Consider the following 14265-nt stretch of genomic DNA (forward strand, 5'->3'; position numbering starts at 1 on the left):
CAGTCTCTCACACCGTCGTCACTTTTTTTTATTTGGTCTTCCTTTGTGTCATCGCTGTCTCTGACTTCCCTGTCTCCTCCTCCTCCTCCTCCTCCTCCTCCTTCCCTTTTGCTTCTCCGCCGTATTCTCTCTCTCTCTCACCGCCACCACTAGTATCGCCGAAAAGTCACAAGCTTTACTAAAGCATCACCATTTCGCGCAATCAAATTTGGCTTCTTCTCGAGGGGGAAAATTCTCAAAAAATCAAAGTCCCGGTCTTTGGTGGAGGCTCTTCTTTAGATCTGACAAGTCAATTTAAGGCGGTGCCCATCTCGAAAGTTTTAAGCTTTACGTTTCAACTGGCTGGTGTTCACGGTATTGATGGTTTCCACTGCGGCTAGGACCTCCTCCGGGGCTTTTGTTTGTTGTAGACGATGAACGGTGAGGATCGAAGAGGAGGGTGGTGGTGTCGTTCTGGTGATTGTTTCACATGGAATGGCAGATCTTGTGTCCTATTGTAATGCTCCTCCTGACCACAACGTTGAACAAGTCCGTCTCTTTCTATCTCTACGATGTCTCTATGTACTTTTGTATGAAGCTCAAAGTTGAATACTTTTGGAAGTTTTGTTTGTTCAAATTGTGTATTGAATCTAGTTTTCTAGTGACCATTGAAACTGATGCTGTCTTTGTAGCTAGTTTCTTGTGTTCTTACGTGTATCTTTCTTTGCATTTTGGCAGGCATTGATTACATTGAAGAAGGGCTCTCAGCTTTTGAAGTATGGTCGCAAAGGAAAGCCGAAGTTTTATCCTTTTAGACTCTCTAGTGTGAGCAACAACAACTTTGTCTTTAAGCTATCTATTTTTGGATGATTGCTTCAGCTCGTTGGTGTTTGGTTATGCAGGATGAAAAGTCTCTGATCTGGATATCGAGCAGCGGCGAAAAGCGGCTTAAGTTAGCTTCTGTATCTAAAATTGTACCTGGGCAAAGAACTGTAAAGACATTCTTCATTTCTTTAAAACAGTATATATAAACCATTCGTCTTTGGCTGGCTTTCAAGAAAGATCTGATTAGTCATTTACTCTTTTTTTTTTTTTGCAATAGGCTGTTTTCCAGCGTTACCTTCGCCCAGAGAAAGACTACTTATCCTTTTCTCTTTTATACAACGGAAAAAAGAAGTCTCTTGACTTGGTTAGTCATTATGGAAACTGATACAACTTTATTTCAGCAACGCTTGATAATAACTCTCCAGGCGTAACAGTTTTACTTCTTGATAGATTTGTAAGGACAAGGTCGAGGCTGAAGCTTGGATTGGAGGCCTTAGAGCATTGATATCTGCCGGGCAAGGCGGACGGTCAAAGATTGATGGCTGGAATGGCGGAAACATCTCGGTTGATGTAAGTATTCAGGCAAAGACTCTTTGTTTTGTATCATGGTTCTAAAAATCGGTTTAGGCCACCAAAATTTATACGATGTTTAAATCGATATGAATTAATCTAAAATCTGTTAAATTAAGTAATACTATTAAAAAAAATCTAGGTTGTAAATATTGTAAAAATACCTCAATTGCCGAAATGGAAACTTTTATGAATTGCTTCGCGCCCAAATAATAATAAAAAAATGTGTTGTCATAATCTTATTATTTTAAATTTTATCTTTGTGTAACATATAACTCCATATATTCAGCAAAGATATTATTCCTTTATTTGTTACTCGTATAGAAATCCAATTTGCTAGACCACAATATAGTCATTCATTAAAATAAGTAACAAATTTTGCTTATAGACAGTTATCACCTAACTATATATCCACTAAATCACGCTATCTTACAAAAAAGTAAACAAATATAGTGTTAATGCTCTCACAAATCGATAATATATGGAACTTAGTAAGTTATTACCCTAACGTATGTCTATATAATAAGTAGACACTCTAAGGTATTCCATCATCCCCTACACACCACCATCGACCATAAACTCTTCTTGCTGTTAGTTATACTATTTTTGCAAATGGCTTTTTTAAAATCAGTTTCTGAACTGAAACCATTTAAGAATATGAAGAAAACCAAGGCGAAAATAATAAGGTTTTGGAGACAGTATTCGTCCCAACGAGGAGGTCTAGTTCTAAGTGACACAACCGTGAGTGATTTGTTTTCACACTTTTTTTTTTTTAATATAACTCTGCCAACTTTATATATATGTAATGTAGTAAACAAATCGCAATACAAAAATTATATAAACTTCACATAGTGATCTGTTGCAGTTTTAGGTGATAAGGTGTATTTGTTTGTTTTGGTATACATTGCAGGCCAGCAGAGACTTGACATCTAGCAGTCAAAGCAGCAGCTCCGCGACCACTTCACATAGCCACAGCTCTCCTGGGACTCCCTTTAGTTTCGATCCAATCGCTTCTCCCAAGAGTGAGGTCCCTTCAACCGATTCAGAGAAGTCGCATGTTTTACTAGACACCAAAACAATGCAAACGAAGGTATCCGGTTCAGACGGGTTCCGAGTCAGTGTCTCCAGCGCACAGAGCAGCTCCAGCCACGGCTCTGGGGCTGACGACGCCGACGCGCTAGGTGACGTGTACATCTGGGGCGAGGTCATTATCTCTGACAATGCCGTGACCACCACGAACACGAGAACAGACGTCCTTGTGCCTAAGCCGTTGGAATCAAACATCGTCCTCGACGTTCACCAGATTGCTTGCGGCGTACGGCACGCCGCGTTTGTGACGAGGCAGGGAGAGATTTTCACTTGGGGGGAAGAGTCAGGAGGGAGGCTAGGCCACGGGATGGGAAAAGACGTTTTACACCCTCGTCTCGTTGACTCCCTCGTAACTAACTTTGACTTTGTTTCCTGCGGAGAGTTCCACACGTGCGCCGTGACTCTCTCGGGAGAGCTTTACACGTGGGGAGACGGGACGCACAGCGTCGGCCTTCTAGGGCACGGATCGGATATCAGCCACTGGATACCGAAGCGAATCGCCGGGCCTCTCGAAGGGCTCCACGTGGCGTCGGTGGCTTGCGGGCCTTGGCACACGGCTCTTGTGACGTCTCACGGGAGGCTTTTCACGTTTGGGGACGGGACGTTTGGGGTGTTGGGGCATGGCGAGAGGGAGACGGTTAGGTCTCCGAGGGAGGTTGAGTCTTTGTCAGGGCTGAGAACGATCGCAGCTTCGTGCGGGGTGTGGCACACGGCGGCTGTCGTTGAGATCATCGTCGCCCCGCAGTCGAACGCTAGCTCCGGGAAGCTGTTCACCTGGGGCGACGGGGATAAAAACCGCCTCGGGCACGGGGATAAGGACGCACGTCTTAAACCGACGTGCGTCCCTTCACTTATTGACTACAACTTCCACAGAGTCGCGTGCGGGCACAGTTTAACAGTCGGGTTAACTACTTCTGGACAGGTGTTCACGATGGGGAGTACAGTCTACGGCCAGCTCGGGAACTCGCTGGCAGACGGGAAGGTGCCGTGTTTGGTTGAGGACAAACTCGCTCGCGAGTTTGTTGAAGAGATCTCTTGCGGAGCGTATCACGTGGCGGCGCTGACGTCTAGGAACGAAGTGTACACGTGGGGGAAAGGAGCTAACGGGAGGTTAGGGCACGGCGATTTGGAGGATCGAAAAGTGCCGACTCTAGTGGAAGGTTTGAAGGATAGGCACGTTAAGTACATTGCTTGCGGGTCAAGCTACACTGGGGCGATTTGTCTGCATAAATGGGTCTCTGGCGCTGAGCAGTCTCAGTGCTCAGCGTGTAGGCTTGCGTTTGGCTTCACGAGGAAGAGGCATAACTGTTACAATTGCGGACTTGTTCATTGTCATTCGTGCAGCTCCAAGAAGGTGTTCGGAGCTGCGTTGGCTCCGAGCGCCGGGAGGTTGTACCGTGTCTGCGACTCTTGTTATGTTAAGCTGAGCAAAGTTTCGGATACGAATAGGAGGAACAGCGTCGTGCCGCGTCTCTCGGGGGAGAATAAGGATAGATTGGATAAATCTGAGATAAGATTGGCGAAGTTTGGTGCGTCTAATGTGGATTTGATCAAGCAGTTGGATAGCAAAGCTGCTAAACAAGGGAAGAAGAGTGATAACTTTCGCAACTCTCAGCTGCCTGCTTTGTTGCAGCTGAAAGATGTGGTGCAGTCAAGGTCTAATGCTCCGAAGCTAGTTCAGGCTCCATCAGGTATTAGCTCCCGGTCGGTTTCGCCTTTCTCTAGGAGGTCTAGTCCTCCTCCTCGCCCTGCTACTCCTATGCGTTCTTTGACTTCTGGAATCTATTTCCCGGTGGGGATAGCGGATAATATGAAGAAAACTAATGAGATTCTGAATCAGGAGATTATTAAGTTACGAACACAGGTATACATCTTGATCATGATCATGCTTTTGCTTCTTGTGCTTTGGTTCTCCATGATCTTTATGCATTTTTTTTCGTTGGGTTTAGGTTGACAGTTTGACTCAAAAGTGTGAGCTTCAAGAAGTAGAGCTCAAGAACTCGGTTAAGAAGACTCAGGAAGCCTTAGCGTTGGCAGAGGAGGAGTCTGCTAAGTCGAGAGCTGCTAAGGAGGCAATAAAGTCACTCATAGCTCAGGTACAATCTGTTTTATATATACACAGTAGCCCTGCGGATTTGAACCAAACCGAACAAAAAATTTTGGTTTTCGGTTTAGTTTTCGGTTTTAAGTTCGGTTTGGTTCAGAAATCTTTTGAAAATATTTCGGTTGTTTGGTTCAATTTTGATGAGTTCGGTTTTCAAAAAAATAGTAACGAGGAATCCAAAAATTAACCGAAATAACCGAACCAAACTTAACAAAAATAACCAAATTTAACCGAAAATATCCGAACTTTTTAAAACTATTACAAAATCTAACCGAAACCCAAAAAAATCGGCTATTTTCGGAAAAAAATATAAAACCGAAATTAACTGAAAACTGAATCCATATATTTTTGGTTTACTTCGGTGGTGGGATTGTACCCGCACCGAACTAACCCAAGCCAAAACTACCCGGCCTAATTAACCGAATTAACTCTTTTGATTCTGTAGCTCAAGGATGTAGCTGAGAAGTTGCCTCCTGGTGAGAGCATCAAACTGGCCTGCATTCAAAACGGTTTCAATTTCCCTGAAGAAAACGGTTTCCTTCATTCAAGATCAGAGTCCATGACTTCCTCTGTATCTTCAGTTGCTCCTTCTGACTTCGCCTTTGCGAATGCATCTTCTCGGTCCAGTCTCCAATCGCCAAACCCCACTCCTAGAGCCTTCGAAAGAAACAACAACAACGCTTATCCAGCAGACCCGCGGCTTAGCAGCAGCGGGTCAGTAATCAGCGAGAGACACGAGCCTTTCCAGTTCCAAAACGACAATGGTTCGAGCCGCACAGGAGCCGTGGACAGTACTAATGATGTGGAAGCAGAGTGGATCGAACAGTATGAGCCTGGCGTGTATATAACCCTTGTGGCACTCCATGATGGAACTAGAGAGCTAAGAAGAGTCCGCTTCAGGTTTGTTCATGTTCTTGAGCTATGTTTACTAGTAAGTGTGATTGATGATGCTAGAGGTTTTGTTTTTGTTTGCAGCCGGAGAAAATTCGGTGAAAATCAAGCAGAGACATGGTGGTCGGAGAATCGAGAAAACGTGTATGAGAAATATAATGTGAGAGTGTCTCAAAAACCAACAGCTTCTCAAACGAATAGAGACAGAGACCATGAAGAAGAAGATGTTGCTCAGTAGGTTTTGCACTCATAAGTTTTAGTTTTCTTTGTCTTTTGCCCCGAAACTCTTCATTTGTTCAACTTAACCCTTCTTCCTTTTGACCCACTGTGTTTGGGAGGTTAATGTTCATGTCCTTAGATGTAATATTGTATATATAAAAAGACCATCTGTTCTCGGTTCACTTTAGCAACAAAAACAAAACTATATTAAGAACAATCAATTCAAGTGTTGAAGTCGTCTTGCTTTTGACTTTTTGAAGTTGGAAGTAATCTTGACTTTTTGAAGTTGGAAGTAATCTTGACTTTTTGTGATTAAGAAGAGACTAATAGCAACACCATTTGTCGCCATTACCTAATATACTAGATTCTTTTTCAGCTTACATATTCTAAATTTGTTGATTTTCATTAGATATTATGAATGGTTTTATTTTCTATTTAGTTTTATTTTGGGTAGTTCTAATTCAATATTTTTCTACATTACTTTATTTTGTAAATGCTAATGTAGGGGGTGATTGGAGTTAATGTAGGTGCTGTCCACAACCCTATTTATTTCTAAAGCACCAAATTCAGAGCAATCAAGCTTTAAATTTTTTTTTGAAACCACAGCTCTTGAAATAACCTACAGCTGTACAAGTGCTCTGCAGAGCCAAATATCCAAAGCAATTTTTTAGTGCTTTCCATAAAATTCTACAGCAATAAAATCTAAAACCATAGCAAAAAAGTCTACAGATTTTTTCTACAGCAAAAATTTTAAAACTACACTACTTACCAATCAGACCCATAATTTAAAATTTTGTGATCAATGTAGAAAAAAACTTTGGTTATTTTAAAATGGAGTTATATTCTATGAAAGAATAAACATACTCAGTAAAACAATAATGATGCAATTGATGTTCTTCTTCTTTTGAGTTGAAGTACTTAGTTTACTTCTTATGTAATTATGTGGAATAAATTATCATATGTTGTATTTTATTTTTTATACATGATCGGCAATAAAAAACAAATTCAGAGGGGATTATTGGTTGATGTATTTTAATATATTTGAAAATCTAAATTAAATCCAGTATTATTGGTTCTATAATTTTAAAATCCATATCATAATCATGTCTTATTGATTTCATGATTTATAAATTTTAATTTAAATCAGGTGTTATCTAATCATATACGGATTTATTAATGGATTCGATTTCATATTTGAAATGCATTTTTATAGATTTATTTGCTAAAAATATAAAAACTAAAATACGAAGAAAAAACCTCCGGATTTGTAAATACTAATTAAAATTTGTAGGTTAGATTTGAAAATATGTATAGTTTACTTGAATTTGTAAATACTATCTGTATTTCTAAAATCAGTTTAAATAGATAAACCAATAACACCTCTAAATGATGATACTCTCATATGTAATATCAACTTTAAATTATAATTTAATAACATGATATTCAAAAACATATGAATTGTAATGAACATATCTTGTTTTTTTTGAACTTTTAAGTATCTTGTTGTTTATCGTAACATTAATTTTACATTTAAAGATAATGCATTCTGTGTTAACTGTATAATGTCATTGAAATCTTATGAGTTATAACTATTGTTTCGTTTGTTTTTTGTTTATTTCGAACAGGTGGAAGTAGGAGTCATACCCAAACTGCTAAGACCTTTAATTTCTCTTCATGATAGAATCAAATTATATATTGATCATTTATATACGTTACTGACTTTAAAGTTTGTTTTCATTGCTTCCCCGAACTCTGAGAAGAATACTTCTTTTCTTCTCTTTTTTTACACTGATGGATGTTCCAACATAAAAAAAAAAGATTTAGATGGCAAAATAAGACAGGCGACTCATGAATATACATGCGAACAATGTACGAAGATTCTAGCTACATTAAGCTTCGTTTAACCTTGAAGCATTCAGAAACTTCTGAGCATGCGAAGCCTTGTTTACCTGTTTGAGAACCAAAAATATGAATCAGAGGTAACATTATCAGAGACAAAAATATTGAAAAAGAAGGATAAACAAAACTTACAACACTAAAAATCTTGACCACTATAATTCGATTAGTTCAGGGAGAACAAACTGAGTAAGTTATTAAAAAGAGGAAAAAACACACCAAACAATCAGAAAGAGAGGACTAAACCGGATTCAGTATTGAGGAAACCATACCTTCTTTAGTGGCAACACCTATAAGAATCTTCTCATTGGTATTCAAATAGCTTGGAGATTTAATATATCCTATCTGAGCAAGGTTAACGAATTGTTACAGACTTATAGTGAGTAATCATCAAAAACAACGCGCACAGGAAAAAAAAATGGTTAGTGAGTTTTGCCAGTACCATACCAAATGTTTTGCCGTTTTGGCTTGATCCTTGGCCTTCATTCAAACTTACTCTTCTGCTGGCATCTGCGCAATAAGACGCTTATGTGCTGATAATACCGAGAAACGATCATGGAAACTCAAAACTATTATTCTAAACTTTGCATATCATAATAGATTTTCTATGCTAAATAGATCTCACCATTGCATCATCTCTTTTATTCTTCATGAAAGAATTGAGAGAAATTTTGAATGCGTCTGCAAATGGAATTACAGTGAGATCCATCATCTGTTAGACTTTTTCTACATTTCAGAGTTCAACCAAAATCTTAATAAAAAGATAAGTATTACCTTGAAATCATCAGTTATACAAAAGCCTCGTGATTCCATTTTGAAACGGACGAAGAACAAATCTATAGTGATTGATTCTGGGAATTGAAAGAATGATTTAAGATAATGCGTTAACTCGAGAGATTGATGAAGAAAGTAGAAGAAGATTTGAAACCGTGACGATTTGGTTACGCAGACGGCGAGGTAGGTTAAATGACGTGGCTGAATGATTGGTTGTGAATATTTTAGCTGACGTGGACAACTTAAAATTGCTTTAATTTAGCTGTTTTTATATAGTAGAGATGTTTGCCAAAACACAAGTCAAAAGTACAACTAACATAGCAACTAAACTCCAATAATTTTCAATGTTATATATGAAAAGACTACTGGTTTATAGTTAGTTGGTTGGTGGCTGCTAATAAATTTGTTACATCCTTGCACTACAAAATTTCAAAGTTCTTGTTGAATAATTAAATCGTTACTACGAAACAAACATACGTTAGCTCGAAAGTTTATGATGGTAGTAGTATGGTACATGTATATAGTCACTTATGCAACTATAGAGTTCTCCTTTTGATGGAAATAATAAATTCCATTAGTATATGCAAAAAATGCATTTAGGGTGATGGTATATACCATAGCATCATTTATGGTGACTTCATTTAATTTAATTCATTTTGACATATTTGTTTCTTCTGAATCTATATTAAAACATTTATTATGTTACTGGAACATATTTAGCTTTTTGTTTCATATTCATACCGCTAATCAGGCACTAAAAGCTTCTGGACTTAAAAAGAAAGAGACAAACAGTAGAACGTAGGTGTTAAGTTGATATAACCAAGAAGTTACATTAGCATGATGCATTACAATGATTCAATCATGAGTTTGCACATAAGATACATAATTCTCCAAACTATAATACAAGTAGGGTTGAAATAAATAGGCGGGCATCCAAAAATAGCCCGACCTTAATGTGGTTATTCCTTGAAGACAAAAAAAAACAAAGGGGAGAAAAAGAAGTAGACATAACTAGATCTCTATGTTATTTAAATATGTATGTAAACATAATATGTGTAACTTAGTATCTTGGTGATGGTAGATCATGGATATCTTTGAGAATTGGTACTCTGTAAACCATAGACATTGTGTTTTTTGGAAGGAGCAGAAGGTGGAATTGGCATTGACTTGGGCAAAAATCCTGAGAAACTTTCTGGAGGATAATAATCATCATTGATGAAACCATGGTTATGGTGATGATGATGATGAAGTGGATTTGGTCTTCTCACCTTGAAAAATCGTTCTGGTCTTGATGGTGATTTGTGTCTTCTAAAGTACTCGGCTTCACAAGTCCTCCTTGAGAACATTATCATAATCACCACTAGAATCTTCACAGCTTCTATGCGCTTATTGCTCATCATTGTAAGAGCTTGCTTTCAGAAAACTGGTGAGATGAAGAAGATATAGAGAAACTATGTGTTTTGTCTTTGTTGAGTATTCAGGTAGCTGATATTATAAGAAAAATAATTGAGCTAACTATTGTATTATACTATATGTTGATATAAAGTTGATATACAAGGGAGGTGATTATGACATATTTTATATAGATGACAAATTATTCAGTTATACTGATTTGCCTCCATATTATTAAACCTTTGAAGTGTTGTGATAACTTTTAACTTCATTTTATTTTCTTTGGATAAGGATAGATTACATACAAATATTTACCAATTAAGTTTAATTTTAAATCTATACTCGCAAAACACAAAGAATGTTATTTTCGTTTTTAGAGACTACTTTTTAGAGAATATTGAGTCCACTTTCATTTTATTGTTTATTACAAACTATAAAAGCTTGGGTTTGTACAACACCATATATCAACAACTCTTCAGCAAATTTGTTGTTTTTTGTTTATCTTTGCTTTTAACAGAAGAAAACCAACTAACCATGGTTTTTGAAATAGTATTATGACCGAGACTTATTAAAATTATGCTTTATAATAATATATACATGGCGACTTTAATGTTTAACGCTATTACTATTTTAATTAAATAAACCCAACAAAGTTCGGTGTACTTAAGAAATATAAATTATTTGATTAAAAGCATGAAAGATTGTGTTGTCTAGAGGTGGGGGTGGTTCGGATGTTTTATACTTTTGAACGGGTCTCTAGGGAATTCAATATTCATATAGTATATGTTAATATGTAAAACGTAGCGTTTTCTTTGCTAATAGAAATTTAGCACCTTGAATCAATAATCTCTTTCAGTATGGAATTAACCACATGGTGATAGACATGTAACATACAAATGGAGACTCAAACTCAAAACAAAAACTCAACCCAGCTCTTCCAATAGAATCCCCGCAACCAAATAAGCTATAACTTACATTGACAACTTTCAGACTAACAACAAAAAGATTTAAACGTTACAAATGTAAGCATTATAAACTTCAGGGTAGAAATCAATCGTTGAACCATATTGTTGAACCAAAGATCACAAACGAAACATAATGTTGCTGTTGGCCAATGTTTGCTAGCGATAATGAAACAAATAACTTTTATATATACCTTTTTTTTTGACGAAAACTTTTATATATACTTCCTTTTGCATTTTTGTTGCATCTGTACGAAGTTTTTTTATTTTATTTTTTTGACTAAAACATCTGTACGAAGTTTATACAGATAAACCCGTCATCTGATTAGCGACGAAGTTTGTCAAGAGTAATGTACTTCAAGTTTTTCGATTGACATTAAATGAGCTGTGATGAACAAGGAATAAAGTAAAATAAAAAGGACAAAACGAAACATGAGAAAAAAACATAGGCAGAATGGGAAAATGGACTGAAGCATTAAATACTATAACAGGAAAGATAGATGATATGGGACCATAAAAGTTTGAAATTTTATCTTACAAAAAATAAAATACTACGTGAGTCCCACTGCCTCGCTCCTGTCTTCGAATCTTGTTTTGGTAAAGATCGATTAGATATCTCCTCCTTTTCTATTGGATATGTTAATTTTTTTTAAACAAGTTAATTGGTTTTTTTTCAAAAAGAAAACAAGTTGATTGTTACAAAATTCCGAAACAAGTTATATGTTTCTGAATCAACTAGGATAAGATTAAAGAGTGAAAGTAATTATGCAAAATCTTTTTATCTCGTATACAAATGTATGATGTTTAATTTTTTTATCTTGTATATAAATGTACGATGGTAAAGATCGATTAGATATCTCTTCCCTCCGGATATGAATGTACGATGTTTCATCTTTTTATCTTGTATAAAAATGTATGATGTTTTGAGATATAATTAATGCATTTAATTTTAAAATTTAAACATAAATTAAAAAGCTAAATTATGAACGGTGAAACTTTATAGATATAACCAAAAAGTAACAATTAAAATAGTGTATTTATTGTTTCGTGTGTAAAATTTTAAACATCATACAATTAAATCCAGAGGGAATAATAATTTTCTTAATCTTTGCGCTTTTAGCCAAAACTACTTACATTATAAGACATAGGGAGTATATAACTTTAACTTTAATATTAATCTACATCATTTAAATCACCGTATTTTTAAAGCCACAGTAAAAAAAAAAATGTCTACTAAAATTTTATTTTCTAAATTTTATTTTTTGGCTGTAGAAAATATATTGTTGTAACAATCAATTTTAAAAATACATCGTTTACAGCTAAATCAAAAAATCCTACGACCTAAATTCTACGGTCGAACTAATCATCCAAATTATCCAAATTATCGATACGATGCAAGTAATATTATAATCGAGCTGAGTTCCTTATATCTCTACTTTGATATAAACAAAAGGAGAAATTCAAAAAGAAAAAGAAATATCAAAGTGGACCTATATTTGCCGACAAAGATGATGACATTATGACATGCAAAAATGAAACGAAATGTAATACTTCGTTTGTTTCAAAATACGCGAAGTTTTAAGACGGTGCATAACTATTAAAAAAATTTGTTTTTTATTTTAAAATATCATTAAAATATAAATTAAAAGTTATTCAACCAATCACAAAACAGATTACAAAATATCATTGGTTACACAGCTTTTGATAAAGTGAAAAAGTGCATTGATATATGAACATCATCTATTTTGAAACATTAAAAACTTCCTAAAACATCGTCTATTTAGAAACAGAGAGTCTATTTAGAAACAGAGAGAGTATTAAATACTGTTGGATAGATTCAGGTAGCCCTACTTTTTATTGATCTGGTCACGCATTTAATATCATCTGGTTGCTTTGTAGGTCCATCGGAAAATTGCAAATCCACCGGAAAAATAATTACGAAACACCCGACAGAAATTTTCTTTTCGCTTGCTTTTCTTTCCATAAATTTCTGTATATTTCTTTTGGTGGGTCTTGATTTCATTGATATTAAAAAAAGCCCATGAAAAGCATTACATGATTGATGTTCAACTCAAACCCAGTGCTAATACATTTTGAATAATAGCTAAAACCCAATAGTGGTTCTTACCAAAAAAAAAATCGATAGTGGTCTTCTGTATTGATACCATAGTTTTACCTCGTTCAAACAAAACTGAAAAAACTATAACTGGAGATCTCTTCTCGAGAGCGAAACACATGATGGGCCTTGACATTGGGCGTTATAAATAGGCTTTACTAGCTAAGTTTTCTTTTAACACTTTTCTGGTCTAACTTCTAGTTCTAACAATTATACTAATAAATAATTAATCAAATTAATTGTGGGTCAGATTTAAAACACTGGAAATAATGGAATAATATATCTATCACTTACATTCGCAGATATTAATTTAATTGTGGTTACTTTAGTTCATTAAACAGACATTTCATCATGATGACCAACAAAAGATACATAAATATCATTTATTTCATTGCAAACAGCAACCTGCTATATTTATTACATGGATCTCACACAAACATCTTTTTTTTTTCATCGTCTCACACAAGCATCTTATTCTCCAGCAATGATGAAAAATATATGAAGATACCCATATACATCCAACCTTATTTTATCAGATAATAATTCATGTGACCAAACTGAAACTCTCATGGACGACAATAAGGTGGGTTGAAACATCTCGTAGGAACAGGAGAGTACGGGGGACCTCCGTACGTCGGAATCGGATAACCAGTTAATTTCCGACCTGTAAGACAAGTCATAAGTTATGTCACTGTTGATATGAAACCAACCATACATCGAGATTTGATATTATAATATATATATATATACACGAGGATGTTATATATAGAAACGTACCAGGAGAAAAAGTTCGAGCATGGGAGATTATGGAAAGCGCCATGAAAGAGAAAATCATCACCACAAGGAGCTTCGAGGTACTTGACATCCTAGCCATCACTATGTAGTTCGCTAGTATGTCTTTGTATGTCTACTTTGCAAGACTTGGAATCGGAGTTATGTGAACTTTAGGTGATTATTATTTATAGACCGCAATATCTATATTACTAAAAGAGAAGTACTCATTTTAAAATGTTGTTACTTCATTAATTAAACTTCTTATTTTTTTGCTTGTCTTTTTCAGTTGCATTTATGAAATATCCTAAAACGAATAAAACTACCTAATTTATTAGTTATCTTTTCAGTTAAATTAATGAAATATGCTTAAATGAATGTAAACTTCCTATTTTATTGTTTATCTTTTTTGGTTACCTTAATGAAATATCCTTAAATAAATTTGGACATAACGTCATTTAATCAACCAAGAAAACTCATGAGTTATCCTTACGTGCATAATTTTAATAATAGAGATTAAAAAAAACGTGCATCATTAAAATGTTACCTAAAACATGCAGCACTAATATATAACATACATCAATAAAAGTAAAATTTGACTCATACAATTGTACGGATATTATTTTCAGTTGATTAAATTTAAAAATAATTATTTATTCAAAAAATATTTAAGAATG

The 14265-nt window shown here is 35.5% G+C and overlaps 1 protein-coding gene and 1 long non-coding RNA gene across 2 annotated transcripts; one reads left to right on the forward strand and one right to left on the reverse strand.

The window, feature by feature from the left end:
• LOC106300257 lies at positions 1-5894 on the forward strand. Its single transcript, XM_013736365.1, has 9 exons — positions 1-528; positions 718-804; positions 882-971; positions 1082-1168; positions 1255-1374; positions 2285-4327; positions 4413-4559; positions 5013-5467; positions 5543-5894. Exons 1-9 carry the CDS (start codon positions 475-477, stop codon positions 5694-5696), a joined length of 3237 nt encoding a protein of 1078 aa, XP_013591819.1. The 5' UTR covers positions 1-474; the 3' UTR covers positions 5697-5894.
• Positions 5895-13184: 7290 nt separating this feature from the next.
• On the reverse strand, positions 13185-13789 carry LOC106299186. The gene is made up of 2 exons (XR_001261709.1): positions 13595-13789; positions 13185-13481 (listed from the first exon to the last, which is right to left on the reverse strand). It is a non-coding gene; the product is annotated as an uncharacterized LOC106299186 (long non-coding RNA).
• Positions 13790-14265: the final 476 nt, after the last annotated feature.

Source organism: Brassica oleracea, chromosome C6 (genome assembly GCF_000695525.1).
Source record: "Brassica oleracea var. oleracea cultivar TO1000 chromosome C6, BOL, whole genome shotgun sequence".
NCBI classification, from domain to species: domain Eukaryota; kingdom Viridiplantae; phylum Streptophyta; class Magnoliopsida; order Brassicales; family Brassicaceae; genus Brassica; species Brassica oleracea.

Bases quoted from the DNA above. Each gene is read 5' to 3' on its own strand.
- LOC106300257 (XM_013736365.1), top strand. From the start codon at position 475: ATGGCAGATCTTGTGTCCTATTGTAATGCTCCTCCTGACCACAACGTT. The intron at 972-1,081 runs GTAAAGACATTC...TTTTTGCAATAG, and splicing joins TTGTACCTGGGCAAAGAACT to GCTGTTTTCCAGCGTTACCT. The intron at 1,375-2,284 runs GTAAGTATTCAG...TATACATTGCAG, and splicing joins GCGGAAACATCTCGGTTGAT to GCCAGCAGAGACTTGACATC.